At 45.4% G+C, this 20,075-nt stretch overlaps 1 protein-coding gene and 1 pseudogene across 1 annotated transcript in view; one reads left to right on the top strand and one right to left on the bottom strand.

The window, feature by feature from the left end:
- The window catches only part of LOC134367149 (G-protein coupled receptor 143), a 49,322-nt gene that overhangs the window by 17,741 nt on the left and 11,506 nt on the right, over positions 1–20,075 (bottom strand). Inside the window, exons 4-8 of the mRNA XM_063083792.1 lie at positions 8,972–9,064; positions 6,593–6,702; positions 5,012–5,120; positions 3,771–3,888; positions 1,958–2,201 (exon numbers count right to left, since the gene is read on the bottom strand). Coding sequence (XP_062939862.1) covers positions 1,958–2,201; positions 3,771–3,888; positions 5,012–5,120; positions 6,593–6,702; positions 8,972–9,064 — 674 coding nt within the window. The remainder of the gene's footprint in view (positions 1–1,957; positions 2,202–3,770; positions 3,889–5,011; positions 5,121–6,592; positions 6,703–8,971; positions 9,065–20,075) is intronic.
- LOC134367741 (cytochrome c oxidase subunit 6B1-like) lies at positions 16,669–16,915 on the top strand (annotated as a pseudogene).

The following is a 20,075-nucleotide window of genomic DNA, read 5'->3' as shown; positions in this document are numbered from 1 at the left end:
GCATAAAGCAAATGTACTTCACAGGGCCTGGTTTTCCAAAGCCTTGTAGTTTCAAATATTGACCTTACAAAAATTGGGAAATTTTCCCCAGGCTATTGAGTCTCTGTTGTAAGATAAAGAGTTATAACACAGCAAGGTTGCTGGCTCAAAGACAGACAAGTGACTGATTGATATGTAAAGTTACTGGGAAGCAGCTGTAAAAAGAGAACATTTGCTAAGATCAAGCTTTTGCTGGTGGATCACTTAATTGTCTAATGGAATGTCATCTGACTTCTTTTTACTGAAAGTTACCAGCCTATATTGTCACACTATAACCCCACCTATGTCTCTTGCTGTAACTTCCTGGGCTGGAGAATAAATACAAGAAGGGAACCCCAATTCATGGATAATTTCCCAAATGAAAGGAATGCTTCTCTCTTGAGGGTTCTGGGAATAAACCACTTCAGGGGTTCTCACTGCTCAGAAGAGATGGGCTTTGAGTAATCCTTTGTGGCTCCATCACACAGGGGAAGAGAGGTGACAAATCCATGGGGGGCAAAGCAACAGAGGCCAAGAAGCTGCTAAACATTCTACACCGCATGGGACAATCCTCAGGACAAAGAATGACCTGGTGCTAAGTTCTAATAGTGCCAAAGTTGAGAAACCCTGCTCTGAAGGAAGAAACAGTAGGTGGTTAAGGAGTTTACAGAGAACTAAGTTCCATTTCAATCCAGTCCCTATGACCAACTGAGAATAAGCAAAGCAGCATTTATGTCCCTGAATGTTTTTAAAAATCTAATTCTCTCAGTTCTCTCTCCCTCCTTCTTAGACATCCAGTAGGCTACTATATAATTATAGCTATCAAATGCTTCCTCTTAAAAGATCAATTTCCTCGTACTTTAAAATCATTAAGAATCCACAAATGTCAAAGTGGTGATTTTCAAACTTTTTTTCCTCTCCAAAAGGTAGTTTCTTGCTAAAGCAAAACCTTACTAGAAACCTTAAGACAAAGAGAGATGAGGAGAATATTAGCAAAAATTTATTTCATAAGTTGCAATTTGAATTTAATTAATGTTGTTATCAATTAGAACTATAAGGACATTTTACTCAACACAAAATTCTGAAACCAAAAACTGAGGCAAACATTATGATCTTCTATCAACTTGAACATCTAACTTTTCAGCGGTTTGATTTGATTGCACCATATCAAGAAAATCTAGTTTTAAATGGCTAAGGAGCTGAAAATGTAATGGCTTTTAAGCAGTCCAGCTTGCCATCTCAGGACAGTCTTCACTTAAAGAGGGTAGGAGAACATTATTCTGAGCTCCACATACAAATGAGCTAACTGGTGTCAAGGTAATGAGTTGATGGGTTACTGTTTGGTAGCCAACACATTTGAGCATGCATAATTCTGATCACAGATTTTCACATGAATTTTGGAATGGTATTTGAATCACTTATTAGATGCCTGAAGCACCACGTTAGGGTTCCACAGAGCACGATGGGAAGACCACAGCGCTAGTCCCCACATGGAAAGAGTAGATTAGGAGAGCCAGCACCGGCTGATTGCCTTTCATGTTAAATGAACTTAAATGAGCTGGACATATGAAACTGCACCTGTAATCTAAAGAGGTCATGTCATAACATGCATTGCCTCATAGCCAATGTTAGTAAGGGATTTAAAGTGACAAATTATCACATATTTAAAAATGCCATCCAGCCCAAGAGGACCAGTTATAATCAATACAAGGCTACAGTGCTTAGTAACTAAATGAAAGGCACCATTAAAATATTAAAAGGAGAGGTGGATGATGAAATGTAAGAGTAGAGTCAATGTCAGCTATTGTCAATTTCCGTTTGTGCCCTGAAGTTGGCTGTAGACATCATGGACATCCTCCAGTTTCATCTTGTTTGATAAAGGATTTCCAAGCCCCAGAGCGCCCCAGCCTACCTTCCCTGGCCTACAGCAGGGCTTTACCTTCAGACAGCATGCTCAGGGCGTCGTCAGAAGTGTGTCCACTGACACGTGCCATCTTCCTGGAAGTGGTGTTTTCACTGGGCACACAGGAGCCCCCTGGGGACAGGTAAGTTCCCTCAGCGACAGAGGTCGTCATAGATTCCCACTGGATCTCCTTCCGGGGAGCCTGAAAATCCAGGCTGCATCCTGTCCAGCCATAGAAGGCCAGAGATAAGAGGAATCCTTGGGCTGGATTCAGTATTCCCTGGAAGAGAGGGAGGCAAGAAGACACATGGCACTCAGCGCAGTACAGCGGGAATTAGAGCATTCTGTCCTCAAAGTGCTAAACTCTGCCCAGGATGCCTACTGGGCGGCCCTCACTGAGGAGTGACCTCTTAGTTGGTTGGTTTGGGGCAAGGTAAAGATTGGCGCTAGTAGGTGCTGTACCTCAAAGCATGCCTGAAAATAGGGGTGGAGGAGCTGGCTGGTTGGTCCATTGGTTAGAGCATGGTGCTGATAACATAAAGGTCCAGGGTTTGATCCCTGTACCCGCCAGCTGCCAGGAAAAAAAAGGGGAGGGGGAGAGTGAAGGGGAGGGAAGAGAGGAGGGAGGGGAGAAAAAGGGGGAGAGGAAGCAGAGAAAGGGAGAAAGGGTCAGGGCCAGCCTGTGGCTCACTCGGGAGAGTGCGGTGCTGATAACACCAAGGCCATGGGTTCGGATCCCATATAGGGATGGCCGGTTAGCTGACTGGCTGAGCGTGCTGCTGACAACACCAGGCCAAGGGTTGAGATCCCCTTACCGGTCATCTTTAAAAAAAAGAAAAAATAAAAAGGAGAAAGGGGGAGGGGAAGGGAGGGGGAAGAAGGTGGGGGGAGGAGATCCATGTGACCCAGGCAATGGAACCAAGCACGTTCTCGCCTCTGCCTAAGGTGCTTTGCTCTCCTGTAGCTTTCTACCTTGCACTGTCAACTCAGAATTTGATTTAACAAATGTTGTTCAGGCAAAGGTGAGTCTGGGAAACATCCCTCCATTTGTGTGGTTCCCTTGGTTAACTTCATGTGTTTGGTTTGTTAGCTCCAAACCAAAGCACAGGGACTGAGGAGGCTAGTGCTGTCCTCATTTTAAGGTTCTTGTGAATCAGATCTTTCCCAACTCGGAAGCAACATAAGCATTAATTCTGTGTAGCACAGAGTGGACCTCTCCGCCAGTGGAGACTTCAGCTCATGCATGCCTTTCTTATTGTAAATGTAATATAATCAAAACACCGGGGGAGAAGTCTACCCATGGCGCTTCCACCCTATTATCATTTCTTGTATTTCCAGCCAATATTTTTATATACATATGTGTTTATGTAGTTGTAACTGGTATAATTTCATATCCTACCTTGTCCACTTAATATCAGAAATTTCATAAGAGTCATTTAAAAAATCGGGGTAACATTCCACCAGGATGAAAGACTATAATTTACTTAACCATCCCCCCCACTTTTTTTTTCAAATTTGGGTTTCCTATAATGCTTTATAATTATGGATAATGCTACTAGAAATTTCTTCATCCCTATGGCTTCTTCGTGGTCTGAAATACTCCTTCAAGATAAAAGATCTGATATTGTGAGTCTGCCTGACAGTTTTGATGCACTGTGCCAAATTAACTTACCAGAGTTGTATCCATTTAATAATGATCCCAATAATGAATGAAACCTGGTAGCTTAGCACACAAAGGCCAGATATAGGTAGCCCAGGAAACTATTCAACTCACTATATATTTATATGACAATACATCATACTTCTGCGTGTTTTTTCTTTCCAAGCTGAAAATTTTAAATCTACCTACCATAATAAACCACGTGGTCTTGGCTGCACTTCTCACACCTTTCAAAGAGCCTCCATTGATATCTGGTTGCATTTCAAGATAGAATAAAAGGCTTTCATTGATGATATTTGACAACCAACTGTTGGAAAGAAAATGGCCCATGGGTAAAGAGAACATGCAACAAAACTCACTTTTAAATGCTGAGGTCAGGGAATGATTTCTACCAAGGCCTAAAATTCCTAATTCCTGGTGGAGGGAAGACCACTTCAGCAGTAAGAAACCACAAGGAACCAGCACACCAAGAATTTAATTTAAGAAATGTAACTCCTCGCAGTCTAAAGCAGAGATCAGCAAATCCTTCCAATGGTAACACTCAGTGCCACTTCAGGGTATAAAGTTCTAGCACCGTGTCAAATAACCCAGAATTCATTCATTGTTTGAGGAGTAACCCGAAGTTTCAGTGTAGACCAAAACAAATCTTATTTTGACATTTTATACTGGAACTTTAAAATGTTACTCTTGGGGGTCAGTGAAGTTTGATATGATGAGCTGAGTGTATTTTTAGTGAGAGATAATTTAAGTCTCTCCTAGGAGGGTGTTCAAACAAATCTCCTAATATCAGATTAGTTATTAAGACCACAAAGGCTTGCCCTGTCCTGCAAAGTGTTGATTTGCTGCAGTGCAGGCTGTTCTAATTTCCACTTTTTTTGCACTGGCTACAGGTCTACTTTCAAAGCATCCACCTGTCCTTTTGGGTAGGACACCAGTGATGAGGAAAACTGAAGAGCAAAATTGCTCAGCCTGTTCTCTGCCCTTCATGACTGAGGTACGAGTCTTTACACGGAAGATGTGCGCTTGCTCTTCTGTGAGATACAGAAATTCTGGTGTCACGAGTGAGGCACATGGGTGGATTTAGAAAGTATGATCAACTGCTTCATTTCAGTTAATCCCAGAAATGGGATGAAATACTGGATGCATATGGCAGAGACATTTCAAAACTAAATCGGGGAGTTCTTGTTCTAAGAGCGTTATATATAATTTGCGTACATTTGGATATTCTTCCTGAAATTCATACACTCTGGACTTGCTCCCCTGTCCTCCATGTATTTCCTCAAAGGGCACCTACCACTGTTTCAAAGATTTCCTCTCCAAAGACTCTTCTCTTTGGAACTTCCAGGTCACACTTGGAAAAGCAAAAGGGCAAACCATTTGCCTATCCCTTACCACAAACAATAAAAAAAAAAAAATAGAAGAAAGGTTACCAAATAATTAAAACCAGCATTATTTTGAAAAATCGGATCTTGATCACAGCTCCCATCCGTCGCTCGTTCTCCGTGTAAATGCCTTGTCGTCCTTTTAGTAAAGAGGCCACTGGGAGGAACAGAAGGGAACCACACACAGTGTTCATTATTTCTGTTTACTGAGTACAGAGAGCAGAATCAGAGCAGATGTGAGCCCATAATCAAAACCAGAGAGCATGAGGCAAAGCAAGCTACTGACCTCCATGCCTCACAACTTCCAAGCTGGAGTCCTCCTAGACGCTAAGGAATATATATTTTTAAAATTTTTACTTTGAAGCAATGTTAGATAGACAGACTTAAAAATTGCAAAGGTAGCTCAGAAAGCTTCTGTATACCTATACTCTTTGCCCAGCTTCCCCCCAGTGTTAACAATTTACACAACCACAGGACGTTTGTCACAAACAAGAAATTAACACTGATATGAACTAAACTTCCAGTTTTATTTGGATTTTACTAGTTCAGGGACTATATTTTTAAAGGTTTATTTTCTCAATTATAAAAATAATACACACCTGTTAATTTAAAATACTTAACTATTTTAAGTTTCTCCTTATAGACAAGTTAGAAAGTATAAAAGTTTACAGAAGAATTAATGACCCATGGTCCCTCCACTGTTAACGTTTTACTGTATTTCTTTTCAGTCCTTTTTTCTATGAGTCATTTTCATTGGTTTGATATACTTAAATCACTATTTTTTACTTAATTTTGTAAAAAAATTCCTGTGTTTAATGCACCATATTTAAATGTAGATATAAATAGACTGGTCCAAATAGCAGCAATAATTTCCTGCTCCTAGTGGTAGAGTACTTTAAACAATGTTTTAAAATTCTAAAATCAACAGCTGATCCTCAAACAACCCTTCTGTGAAGGCAAACTTCCTTATGCCCATTCTGCCCTTGAGGGATCCACAGCAGCCCGAGGAAGCTGGACACTTGCTCCAGGTCACCCTTCCTTGAAGAGGTGGTAGGGGCTGGAATGGAAATCCCCAGTCCCAGCCCAGAGGTCTTTCCCTAACATTCTACTGACTCACGATACTCCTCTTATCCAGTTCTTCCCATTGCATCTGGCTCATTTCCTGTTTCCTGCCCATCTGAGAAAAGACACAAGCCAAGAGCATCATGGGAGTGACCAGGCTCCAGACTCCTCAGTCTTTGCTGCATCCCTTCCCCCCACCCCTTCTCTCCCCTTCTGCTCCTACCTCACCTCCACAGTTTCCTAAGGCCATTCCTGGGAGCCTCTAAGGCGTGCCAAGGGCAGACCCAGGATGAGCCCAGCACAGAAATGAAAGGCCAACTTGTCATGGCCTTGAGCTAACAAATGTTGACAGAGAACCTGTGTGGTCCATGACTAAACAGGCTTGCTCATTTTCATTTCTTAAACCTGTTTACTTTATCCAACTGTATTCTGCTTATGCCTCTGGAGGATGATGAATGGGGTCCACTGTCCTGGATAATTCCAGAAGGATGACATGCCATTATCTGAGCCCCAGACATGGTGTCCTACCCAGTGTCCATGTACCCAGAGAACTTCCCTATTATTTACCTGCTGTCACTGTCTTTTGGAACAGGATGGGGTTGGCCACAAGGACGAGGAGCAGTGGCAAGTACATGGTGACATAGTGGGGGATGGTGTGGTCCAGACCCCTTTCACACCTGAGAGAAGAAAACTGAGTCATTCTTCTTGAATGCAAAGCTTTGGCTAAAACATGCAGACTTATCTGGAAGCCGAGATAAGAGGGTGAGAGCGAAAAGGGAAATGCATAAATCTACTTCTGACCCTGCCGAAAGGAAATCTGACTCATTCCTCATGTCTGAGAACAAGCAATAAATTGCAGGAGAATAAGGAAATCAATCATGTTTCTGTCTCGTAAATGGGAGGACCTGTAAGGCATTTAAGGAAAAGACACTCTGGGGTAGAGGATTCCCTACATGGGGTCTCTTCAAGGAAAAAATCACAAAATTCAAGTAGAAACAAAGGCACTCAACTAGTTAGGTTTTGAGCACTTACTACATGCTACACATTAGCCAGTAGCATGAATGACATCTCGTCCCTCTCCCTGAGCAACTCAAAATACCTGAGCTTCATATTTCAAAGGAAATTTGTTCTCATGATTATGGATATCAATTCCTTCTGTGTTTCTTTTCAGGGAAAGGGATAAGGTTTTATACTTATGAGTCATAGGCATTGCCGGTCACCGTAGGATGTGTGGGGAGCCACACAGTGGATGTTACCAAGTAGGAACTATCAGCTAAGAAATGCATAATGTAGGAGAGAAGAAAAATGGTGCAGAGGCAGAGAGAACCAAGGCAAAGGGGAGAGAAGATGGAGCAGGCCCAACCAAAGGGGCAGGCAGAAAAGCAGATGACAGCCAGCCCCTGTGGCCACAGAAGGTGAAATGATAAAAACAAAAGCACTTTTAATATTCATGGAGCGTTCAAACCAAAAGGTAAATATGGCAGAAAATATGAAAAATCAGGCAGGAAAAATGCAATACCCATCTTGCCATAGGAAGGATTTCCATGCTGCCACCTCCTTTTTAATAGGCACTTTCATTTTCAGCTATGAAGGCTACAATGCAGTCTGGAAAGGCTCAAGGGGAGAAAGGGAGACAAGGAGCAAGAGAAGTGACTCCACTGCCAAGACAGAAAGTACATGCAAATGAGAGTGAGCCTGCGAGCTTGAAGGACCCAAAGGCTCTAGGTTGGGAGATGTGAGGACTAAGAGCTGATTAAGGATTAAGATGCTTCCTGAAGACCTGACAGCACCTCGGGGCACCTTGTGAGCCCCCCAGCATTCATGCCCTTAGGCGCAGATTCCACTTTGCCAGGGGTCTCCAGGGTCCCACAGGTGAGGGCAAGCGACAGAAACTCCCTTTCCAATTAAGTGCGTTCTCTTATAGCAGCTGCTGACACTGTATCTGCCCTATTCAAGTTCTCCAGGAAAGAGAGCACACGAATGGATCTACACGGAGCTCCTGTGAGTATTCACGGCTGATAAGACAAAACCAGTTTGGAGACCGCTAACTGAGTAGCTGAAAGAAATTGAAAAAGAAGGGGGAGAAATGATCTACACCGTGGGCCAGCAATTTTTTTCTGTAAAGGGACAGATAGTAAGTATTCTCTGCTTTGTGGGTCATACCACAGTCTCTGTCACAACGACTCTACTCTGATGTTGTAGTGCAAAAGCAGCCATAGACAGTACATAAAAAAATGGGCTGGGTTCCAATAAAACTTTATGTACAAAATCAGGCAAAGTGCCAAATTTATCCTGAGGGCTGTGCTGTGCTGATCCCAGTCCACACAGCCCTAAAATCACAGGTACTGCTCACCTGTTTTCCAGTTTTCCATAGGAAGTTAGAATATATGTCCTTGCAGGTGCCTTCAGGCCTTGTAAATGGTTGCATTGATGGGATTTTAAACTTGAAGAAATGCCTGAAACAGTTTCAGTGGCCACATCTTCCTGCATCTGTGTTCAGGGTAGCCAAGAGTGCAGGATGGAAGAAAAGGGAGAAAGCGCAGGAAGCAGAGGCACAGAATTAGCTCCTCCCAGAGCTCCCGTTTGCTTCTCATCTCGAACTCCTGCTTAAAATGTTAAACTCACCTGCTCCTCCAGAGGAAGCGTGAAGAATAAAAATTAAAGAGTGGGCATGAGGAAGCTTCACCAGTACGGAGAGGATATACCAAAAGCTTTGCATACCTGCTGTGAGCATGCAAACGAGAAAAGCAGAGGCCGGGAAGGAAATCACGGGTGCAAGGCCCTGCAGTGAGCCCTCCAGGTCGTGATTGTGAGTGGCCTCACATGGCACAAGACAATGGGGTGACCTGCAAGGTGACCCCTGTGGGTCAGGGCATGTCCATTTCCTGCAGAACACAGAATGGGCCTGGGGTTGGAACACCTGGGCTGCCAGGCGTGCTGGCTTACCTGGACACAGAAGGGTAGTAAAGCATGACAGCTCCCTCCAGGCAGAGTAGGGTGGCCAGGCCCCAGGCCATGATGTGGTACAGCAGGATGGTGCTGGAGAGGAAAAAAGCAGGCAGCAACAGCATAGGGGGACAAAAAGTCCCCAGTGAGACCACCAGACTGCTTCCATGCCCTGGAAAGGTCAGGGAAGTACACACACAGCAAAACCCTTCTACAGAGAGTGTCCTTATGTTGCTACTGAGGTTGTGGGTTGTTGTTTTTTGGTTTTTTTCAATCAAGGTGAAATGCATGTAACATAAAATTACCTATTGGAATGTGAACAATTCAGTGGCACTTAGTACATTTGCAATGTCATGCAACCACCTCTGCCTAGTTCCAATGCATTTTCATCCCCCCAAAAGGAGACCCCATACCATTAAACAGTCACTCCCCATCCCCCCACCCCCAACCCCTGGCAACTGCTGCTTCCTGCTACTTTCCATCTCTGTGAATTTGCCCATTCTGGACATTTTATATAGATGGGATCATACAGTATGTGGCCTTTTGTGTCTGGCTTCTTTCACTTAGCATAATATTTTTGAGGTTCATCCATGTGACACAATGTGTCAGAACTTCATTCCTTTTTATTGGTGAATAATAACATGCTATACGGTTATATCATATTTTGTTTATTCATTCATTCGTCAATGGATATGTAGTTTGTTCCACCTGTTAGCTATTGCGAACGGTGCTGCTATGAACATGCATGTGCAAGTGTTTCTCTGAGTCCTTGCTTTCTTGCTTTTGGGTCTACATCTAGGAGTGGAGTTGGTGGGTCAGATGGTATTTCTACATTTAACTTTTTGAGGAACCACCAAACTACTTCCTGCAGCAAATGTACCGTTTTACATTCCCACCAGCAATGTACAAAGATTCCAGTTCCTCCATATCTTTGTCAACACTTGCTATTTTCCACTTTTGATTTTAGCCAGCCTAGGGGACTAGCTGCTAATTTTGAGACTTGACCTAAATGGGACCCACTTTCAATAAAACCATGGAATAGACAATTCCATCTCTAGCACCCTCTGAACAAATTTTTCAGTTCCCATCTACTATATACTGAATGTTTGTGTCCCCTCCCACACATAAATTCCTATGTTGAAATTCTAACCCCCAAGGTGATGGTGTTAGGAGGTGGGGCCTTTGGGTGGAAATGAGGTCATGAGGGTGGAGCCCTCATGAATGAGATTAATGCCCTTATAAAAGAGAACCCAGAGAGCTCCCTCATCCCTTCCACCATGTGAGGACACAGTGAGAAGGCACCATCTGTGAACCAGGAAGTGTGCCCTTATCAGACACCAAATCTTCTGGCACCTTGAACTTAAACATCTAGCCTCCAGAACTGTGAGCAATAAATGTCTGTTGTTTATAAGACACCCAGTCTGTGGTACTTTGTTAGAGCAGCCCAAATTAGCTAAGACAATATCTCACAGGCCTGGTACCTGTGCCTTGCTCCTCTCAACCCTCCAGGCCCACTCAGCCTCCCTCTTATCCACAGCCTGCTAGCCTAATCCCAGGAAGATGCCCTGAGGCCAAAACACCTGGTGATTACTAGCAGCATGATCTGGGCAGAACCCTCTTCTCAGAGCCTTGGGTTGCTCTTAGCCACAGGAAAGATAAAACTCTCAATGGCCTGCCTGTGCCACTATAGTCAGGGCCAGTGGACATCAGGCCATGCAGCTGTCCCAGAACTGTAAACCAAATAAACTTCTGTTCTTTATAAATTACCCAGTCTCAGGTATTCTGTTACAGCAACACAAAAATGGACTAATGCAGAAAATTGGTACCAAGGAGTGGGGTGTTGCTATACATATAGCTAAAAATGTGGAAGCACCTTTGGAACTGGGCAATGGGCAAAGGTTGGAGGAGATTGGAGGACCTAAAAGAAGACAAGAAGATGAGGGAAAGTTTGGAACATTTTAGAGATTGGTTAAATGGTTGTGACCAGAATGTTGATAGAAATGTGGACAGTAAAAGTCATGCTGATGATGAGGTCTTAGGTAAACTTATTGGGAATTGGACAAAATACCACCTTTGCTACACCACAGTAAGGAACTTGGCTGCATTGTGTTCATGCCCTAGGACTTTGTGGAAGGTGGGACTGAAGAGCTGTGAACCAGAATGTTTGGCAGAAAAAATTTCTAAGCAGCAATGCATTCAGGAAGTTGCATGGTGCTTGCAATAACCATAACTCAGCAGTTATGGCAGAAAAGGCATGATGTAAAGCCAGAATTTAAAAGAGAAGCAGAGCATAAAGATTTAGAAAATTTGCAGCCTGGACATGTGGTAGAGAAGCAGAGAGCAGGAGAAAAACGCAAGGGTGAAGCAGATAGACTGGTTGCTAAGGACATTAGCTTGGCGGTGAGGCAGCCAGGTGCTAACAGGTAAGACAATGGGAGAAAAGCCATGATGACATTTCAGAAATCTGGAAGGGCACCTCTCCCAACACAGACCCCTGAGGCATAGGAGACCCAAGGTGTCCCAGAGAACAGACCTGGGGCACCACTTCCCTCAGGAACCCACTCCCTGCATCCCAGCTGCTCCAGCTGGAGCATCCCTGCCTCAAGCAGCCCCAAGTGCGGTTTGTGTAACACCTCTGGAGAACAGAAGCTGGAAACCTTTTTGTGAAGGTTAATTCTAGGTGCCAACTTGGTTAGATGAAGGAATGCTGAGAAACCTGGTAAAAATATCTTTTCAGGTGCGTCCATGAGGGTGTTTCCAGCAGAGATTACTATGAGAGTCTGAGTGGACCGGGTGGGAAAGACCCACCCTCAGTGTGGGTGGGAACCATCCAATCTGCTGGGGACCCAGAGAGAACAAAAGACAGAGGAAAGAGGTGAAGCTCTCTTGATCTGCTGGAGCTGGGATAAACTCTTCTCTCCTGTCTGTGGACATCAGAGCTTGAGACTCTTCAGCTTTAGGGATCCAGGACTTACACCAAGGATACCATCAGCTTCCCTGGTTTTGAGGCCTTTGGACTTGGAGTGAGCCACGCTACTGGAATGTAGCTTATAGACAGCCTATCGTGGGACTTTTCTTCATAGCCACGTGAGCTAATTCTCCTAACAAATCCCTCTCATATAATTATAATGTTTTCTATTGATTCTGTCTCTCTGGAGAACCCTGACTAATACACTTGGTGGCATCCACATCATGTTAAGTCTTCAGGCTGGCAGAACATGAGAGCTGTGGAGGTATGGCAGCCTCCACCCCAATTTCAGAGGATGTACAGAAAAGCCTGGGGGCCCAGGCAGATACCTGCCACACATGTGGAGCCACTGCAGAAGCCATCTACTAGAGCAATGCCAAGCAGGAAAGTGGGATCGGAGCTCCCACAGAGACCCCCCCCCCCAACAGAGAAATGTCTAGGAGAGCCAACACAGCAGGGCTGCCACCAGGACCCCAGAGCTGTAGGGCCACTGGCAACATGGAACGCCCACCTGGAAAAGCTGCAGGCACCAGTGCAGCTCAATGGGCTATGCCTTGCACAGCACTGGGAGTGTGGCTGCCCAGTGCTTTGGGGGCCCAGATGCTCCATTGTGCCCAAGATGCAGGACTTGGAGTCAAAGAAGATTATTTTGGAGCTTTAAGACTTAATGTCTATCCTGATGTGCTTTGGGCTTGTTTGGGGCCTGTTTCTCCTTTCTTCTGGTCTACTCCTCCCTTTTGAAATGGGAATGTATAGCCAGTGTCTGTTCCACTATTGTATCTTGGAAGTAGATAAATTTGGTTTTGATTTTTACAGGTTCCTGGCTGGAAGTTTTGCCTTTGGTCTCAGATGAGACTTTGGACTTTGAAGTTGGTGCTGGAACAAGCTAAGACTTTTGGGACTGCTGGGATGGAATAATTGTATTTGTATGTGACAGTGACATGACTTTTGGGGGGCCGGGGCAGAATGATAGTTTGGATGTCTTGCCCCCACCAAAACTCACATGGAAATCTGACCCCAATGTGGCAGTGTTGGGAGCTGTTTGAGTCATGGGGTGGATCCCTCATGAATGGATTAATGCTCTCCCTGGGGCAGGGGGGATTAATGAGCGAGTTCTCACTCTATTAGTTCCCATGAGAGCTCGTTGCTTAAAAAGACCCTGGCACTTCCTCTCTCTCTCTCTTGCTTCCTCTTGCCATGTGATCTGCTTTACCCACCAGCTGCCTGCTACTTTCAGCCATGAATAGAAGGAGCCTGAGGCCCGTGTCAGATGCAGCTGTCCCAGAATCATAAGCCAAATAAACCCCAGTTCTTTATAAATCACCCAGTCTCGGGTATTCTGTTATAGCCACACAAAAACAGACTAACAGGCCCCCACTGCTTTCTATTACTTATGATATGAGGCTGGCCATTGAGTTTGAGGAGAGTAAGGACAGGAAATTTGAGGACAGGATGTAGGAGGACAGGGAGTGTGAGGACAGGAAGTTTGAGGACAGGAAGTATGAGACAGGAAGTGCAAAGACAGGAAATGTGAGGACAGTTTGAGGACAGGAAGTTCAAGGACAGTCAGTGTGAGGACAGTTGAACTACCAGAAATATGAGATAGGAAGTTCAAGGACAGGAAGTTCGAAGACAGGAAGTATGAGACAGGAAGTTCAAGGACAGGAAGTGTAAGGACAGTTGGAGGACAGGAAGTATAAGACAGTAAGTTCAAGGACAGGAAGTGTGGGGACACGAAGTTTGAGGACTGGGAGTTTGCAGACATGAAGTGTGAGATCAGTTGGAGGAGAGGAAGTATGACAGGAAGTTCAAGGACAGGAAGTTCGAGGACAGGAATTGTGAGGACAGGAAGTATTAGAACAGGAAGTTCCAGGACAGGAAGTAAGACAGGAAGTTTGAAGACAGTTAAGGAGACCCCAGCAATGGGGTCATCTTGTGCTCAGGAAGGTTGGAAATATTTGCTGGACCATCAGTATGGTCACTCTAGGAACTTCATTTGGCTGCACATTATTTAGAGAAGAGGGGCCAATGATAGGAGAGTCTTCCTACACTCTTAACCTATACGCACAGCCTTCAGGTATGTGCAAAGGCAATGCTGAGTTCAAAGGTATGAAGCATTGACATACGCAACAATGTGAATGGACCTCAAAACATCATGCTGAGTGAAAGAAGCCAGACGCAGAAAACCACATATCACATGATTCCATTTATATGAAATGTCCAGAAGAGGCAAATGCATAGAGACAGAAAGTAGATTAGTGGTTGCCAGGGGATAGGGTATGGGGGGATGGAGAGTGACTGGTAATGGGTTCTGGGGTTGTGGAAATGTTCTAGGGTTGGTAGTTATACTAGTAAATATATTTTGTGAATGCAATAGACACCACTGAATCTTCCATTCTAAAGGGTGAATGTTATGGTATATGAATTATATCTCAATCAAAAGAATAACATAGAGTTGTGTCAGAGTGATGAATCTCACTCAATGTCCACTGGCTGAGTGTTTACTGAGCAAAGTTTCTGCCTGCTGTAGGCACTGGAAACACTAAGAGCAACACAAAGCCCTGCCCTCATGGGGTGACAATCTTGAGAGGGTGACATACAAGAAGCAATGTCCTTGCCACTCTGGCTGGGGAGGGGGCAGCCACAGAAGCCCTGGCTTAGGTGAAGAAGATTTTACATGAAATCAAGTTCAGAGCTGTGATTAATCTAAGAGATGAGCTGATGTTTATAAGTGAAAGTGGCCAAACACTTCGGATAGCCCCAATAAGGGCCCCCAAAGACGTCCACGTCCTCATCTCCAGAGCCTGTGAATATGTTCTGTTACATGGCAAAAGAGACTTTGCAGATGTGATGAAGTTAAGGATTTTTGAGATGAAGAGATCAACCTGGATTATTCGTGTGGGCCCAATGTCACCTGATGAGTCCACAAAAGCAGAGAGGCTTTACCAACTGCACAGAACAAGAAGAATGGAAGTGTGAAGACTTGACCCAGCATTGCTGGCTTCGAAGACAGAGGAAGGGGCCACAGCCAAGGAATGGGGGCAGGTTCTAGAAGCTGGGAGCATGGTGTGGCTGGAGCAGGGAGAATGAATGAAGGAGGATAGAGGGAGGACTTGTGGTGAGGTCCCTGTGGGTCACAGGATGGTGTTGACTTTTGTCTAAGTATATTGAGAATGCACTGGAAGACTCATCATTTTTTCAAAAAAAGTACTGCAATAAAGAACAGTCTTAAAGTTTACAAAACACAGAATATGAAGGCTGGGTGGCTGGCTCAGTTGGTTAGAGCACAGCCTTGTAACACCAAGGTCAAGGGTTCAGATGCCTGCACCTGCCAACCACCAAAAAAAACAAAACAAAACAGAATCTGAAGAAAAATTCAGTAAGAAAGTGGGGAGGTAGCTTTGGGAAGAAATCAGCCAGTGGCTGTGACTCCAAGTTTTGGGGGAGATGACAGAAAGGGAAGAAAAGGGAAGATTCTTGGTTTTGTCTGGTCTCTGTTTACCGCCTGAATCTCCAATATGGAAGTAAATCCAGTTGGGTCTGGAGCTAAACTTGCCCTGAATCTGGGGCTTCCCAGAAGAAGGACATGAACCAGGGGCCCTGTCCTTGGGCCCTGCATCCCCCAGGGAGACCTAAGGCCACATCAGTGCGGGCTTCACCTGATAAGTAAGGAGCTCCTATCCCCACTCCTTCCCAAAGCCACCTCTACCTAACGTGCAAGTGCAACCATCTGAATGCTCAGTCCAAACAGGAAGGAGTCCAGACTCGAGAGACCGGTGGTTATTAGATCATCCACGAGAGCAGGGGTTCCATTTCTTCCTTCCCCACCTCCCCAGTCCCCATTCCCTGCATAGTTAACATTCCTGGACAGTCCGCATCACTCCTCTTTGTGCTTCATTACACCCCACCCTGTTTCCCCACAGGATCTGAGGCACCGCCTTGCACAAGCAGCTGGGAAGAGGGAGCGTAGCACAGGCAGAGCTGACTGACTGGTCCAGCACCGCCTTCGCTTGGCCTCTTCTGTCTGATGGGACCCCGGGGGGCTAGGGCTCCATCAGACGTGCCGGCCATCATTCCTAATTCCACCAGACTCCTGGAAAGTAGCGTGACCCCCATCTCATTGGGATTTTAACTCAGAAAGATAAGCTGTGTAGACAAAGGGAGCAGTCAGGGATCTGAGTGGGATGGGATGCCCTTCTATAATGAGATGAGAGGGAAGAGACACGGAATTGCACACAGGGGAATGAGCTTCAAAAGGAGAAATATTTTGTAGCTAGCTGTCTGGGCGGCCATAAGGGACCGACTCCAACATATTTTGCCTCCCACATTGGAAGCAGTGCCAGGAGGAGCCCTTCCTTGGCCTTCCTGGGGCTGGGAGCATGTCGGGTGTGTCTGAGCAATGCGGGGTCCTGCCCAGGAGGCGCAGATACCCAGTGGAGTGGCTTTCAGCAAAGGGCTGGAGCACTAAGAGTGCACAGTCTCTCATTCCAGACCCTACCCTTGGGCTGCATGACAATTGTGGGCTGAGGTGGGACAGCGGGCAGGCGTGAGGCCAGGCAAGTCTGGGGCTGGAGCTCACCAAAGCCCGGTCAATAGTTCTCTGCCCCCAAACAGGCGTGCAGGATAGGGCTCAGGTGCGGCCCAGTTATGCAGCGGCAGCCACACCAATAACTTAGGCATCCAGCACTGAGCTTCAAGTGCTACAAGAGCATCTTGAGGAGTCAGCACCATGGCAGAAGACATCAAGACCAAAATCAAGAATTACAAGATTGCTCCTTCTGACAGCCACTTCCCCATCCAGAACCAGACCAGAACTACCTGGACTTCCACCACTGCGAGAAGGCAATGACCACTAAAAAAGCAATGTTTCTGTGTGTGAGTGGTACCACTGTGTGTACATGTCCCTCTACCACATAGCCTGAGTCTCAGCTTGGGATGACTATTGGGCTGAAGGCACATTTCCTGAGAAGATCTGATCTGGCTGCACCTCACCTCTCCTCTGTCTTCTGTCCTTCTCCTGGGGTGTGGTAAAGGGAGACCTACCCTGGGACTCTGAAGCATGACTTAACTAATAATAAAAACACATTGGAAACCTGTGAAAATAAATAAATAATAACTGAGGCATCTGAAATGCCCAAGGGGTGAGAGTCTGAGCTCCAACCCAGCTCCAAGCATCCAGGCCCCAGCTGAAGACCACAGTTCCTTTGTCCAACCCCTGGACAGCTTCCACGTCCAAGTGAGTGAAAGTCCTCCCTAGACCCTCTTTATTCTCACACTGTCATTTTCTTAGAGCAAGGAGTGACTTCAATTCAAGTCACTTTTCAAAGATCCCAAGCACCTTCTGTTATTGTTTAACACCTGTATATCCCACAACCTGAAACCAGAGTAGCAGTTTAAATTTTAATTTTATATCTGCCTTAATGACATTTGTTAAGATTTGGATTACAAGAACCAATACTCCTGTGCCAAAGAAAATAGCTAAGTACTGAAAGGATCTAGAAGAGAGTGTGGAGTTTAATCCAGACATACCTACAAATTGCAGCCCCTACCCTGGAATTCAGCAGGACACTACCGTCCCCACCAGCTGCGGTCTCTCAACAGCCACCCGCAGAATGAACCCCACCCCAGGCAAGCTGGCTCCTACAGAGAAGCTACGGAGGCTTCTGATCCCACACTCTCAGCTGTGGCTCAAACCATCCAGGGGGATCCTCTTGGAGACCCCACACCCAGGCTCCAGGAAGTACAACTTCCACCAGGTAGGGGTGAGGACTTGATCTGCACAGCCACTGAGCAGCTGTCTTGTTTCTCTGCTGTGTAGCGTGTTCCTCTTTGATGGGAGAGCCTACCCCACTCACAACAGACAGTCATCCTAGTACTGGAAACCTGCCCTTGCTCTTGCCCCTCGGAGGCAAGATGTCTGGATGTCTCACCTTGAATGTGCACCTTCTGCATGATGGTGGGTCCTCAGAAGCTAGGCTCTGCCCAGTATCCTTTAGTCTCTGGCACCCAGCATCCTGCCTACCTGAACACTGAGCTGCAAAATATATTTGCAAACACGCTCCTGGGTGTGAGGAGGGCTTCCTGATTGCCTCTCCTGCTCTCTCGGGGCTCGTCTGTCCTCTGGGTACAGACAGTGCCCACCCTGTCCCATCTGGCCCCATCTCCCTTGCATCCCCACCATGGGTGACGGTGAAGTAATGCATCTTCCTATGACAACAGGAGTAATGCACTTCTTCCAGCTGCTGCCAGCACTCCAAGGCTCTTCTTATCTCCATAACTGGTGGTCTATGAGATCTCTAATTTTGTCGTTGCTCTGATCCCTCCAAATCTGATTGAGGGAATGGTTGGAGACACACCATTGCATAGGCTGCAGGAACAAGGCCTTCCCATGCTGCTAGTTGCCTACCCAAAGCCATTCTCTCCTTTATCTTTATTAACTTGTCACACAGAGCAGTGACATGCTTGGCTAGCAGACCATGCTTCCTACCTCTTCCTGCAGCTAAGTGTGACCACGTGTACTACTCTGTTTTCTGTTGCTGATAACAAAATACCTGAAACTGGGTAATTTATAAAGAAATGAAATGTATTTCTTACAGTTTGGAGGCTGGGAAGTCCAAGTCCAGGGGGCATATCTGGTGAGGACCTTCTCCTGGGTGGGAACTCTCTACAGAGTCCATAGCAATGCAGGAAATCACATGGCAAGAGCGCATCTAACATGCTCACTCACTCTCCTTATGAAGCCCCCAGTCTACTTCCTGACAACCCATTAAACTATTAACCCATTACTCCATGAATGAATGAACCCAGGCATGTGGGCACAGTCCTCACAATCCAATCACCTTTTAAAGGCCCCACCTCTCAAATGCCATATTGAAGATTAAGTTCCACATGAACTTTGGAGGGGACATTCAGACCATAGCACCACAAAACTAAGTTCTGGCCAAGAATATGTAAGTAGCGTTGTGTGAAACTTCCAGAGATGCTGCTTAAAACTGGCTCAGGGGAAATGGGCCCTTTCTGTATCACCCTCTTCCTCCTTCTTGCTGCTTGGAATGCAGGTGTGATGGCTGGGGCACCAGCAGCTATACTGGGCCATGACACCTTGAGGATGGAAGTCAAACAATAGGCTGGTGGAGCAGGGTGGTAAAAGAAGCCTGAGTTTCTGATGTCCATCAGAAGAACCCTGGATTGCCCACCACTGGGCTCCTTTAGCATGAAAGAGAAGTTCTATCATGTTTAAGACACTATTATTTTATGTATTTTATGCAGCCAAAAAGAATCCTCACTGATCCACCTGGTTGGCTGCCTTTGGCTTTGACCATCTTCTCTGGAGGATTTTCACAGCCAGAAATATCTGTGTTCCATACAGATGTGTAAGAGTTTGGTAGATAAGTTAAAAAAAAAAAAAAAAAAAAAAAAAGGAAGGGAAAAGCATAGAAAATGAAGTAAGCACCGAACCACAGGCCAGAGAGATCAAAGATAATGATGATGTGACACATATAAGGGACGTCAATGGTTTTAGAACAGGGATCTATCTAGACTACCCAATATACTCTACAATCTGCATATAATCTCTATTTGTTTACTGATATTTGTTTTAAGAGTGAATTTATCCAACAAATGGTGCTGGAACAAAGCAATACCCATATGCAAAAGAATAAAGATGGACCCATTCCTCACTTGTACACAAAAATTAACTCAAAATGGACCTAAATAGACTCTGTAGTGCATTGAATTATGTTCCCCCAAAATTCACTGAAGCTTGAAATGTGTCCCCCATGTTTCATGTATTAGAAACTTGGCCCCCACTGTGACTGTTAAGCAGTAGGAAGTGCTATTATGGTAATTGTAAGGTGGGGCCTTGAAGAGGTGATTAGATTGTAGGACCGTGCAGTAGTGAATGGATTAGTAATGGTGGTCAGAGGCGTGGTTCTGAGGGCTTTAAAAGGAGAGAGAATGAGGAAGTTGGTCTCTTGTTCTCTCTGCTCTGCTATTTCACAATGTGATACCCACGTCACTGAAGTCACCACCAAGATCCTCACCAGATGTGTTCCCTGGACTTTGGATGTCCCAGGCTCAGAAACTGTAAGCAATAAATTTCGTGTTCTTTATAAATTGCCCAGTTCTGTGTATTTT

This window comes from Cynocephalus volans, chromosome X, assembly GCF_027409185.1.
Source record: "Cynocephalus volans isolate mCynVol1 chromosome X, mCynVol1.pri, whole genome shotgun sequence".
NCBI lineage: Eukaryota > Metazoa > Chordata > Mammalia > Dermoptera > Cynocephalidae > Cynocephalus > Cynocephalus volans.
The sequence above is the reverse complement of the archived record's forward strand: the minus strand, read 5'-3'. Positions and strand labels throughout refer to the sequence as shown.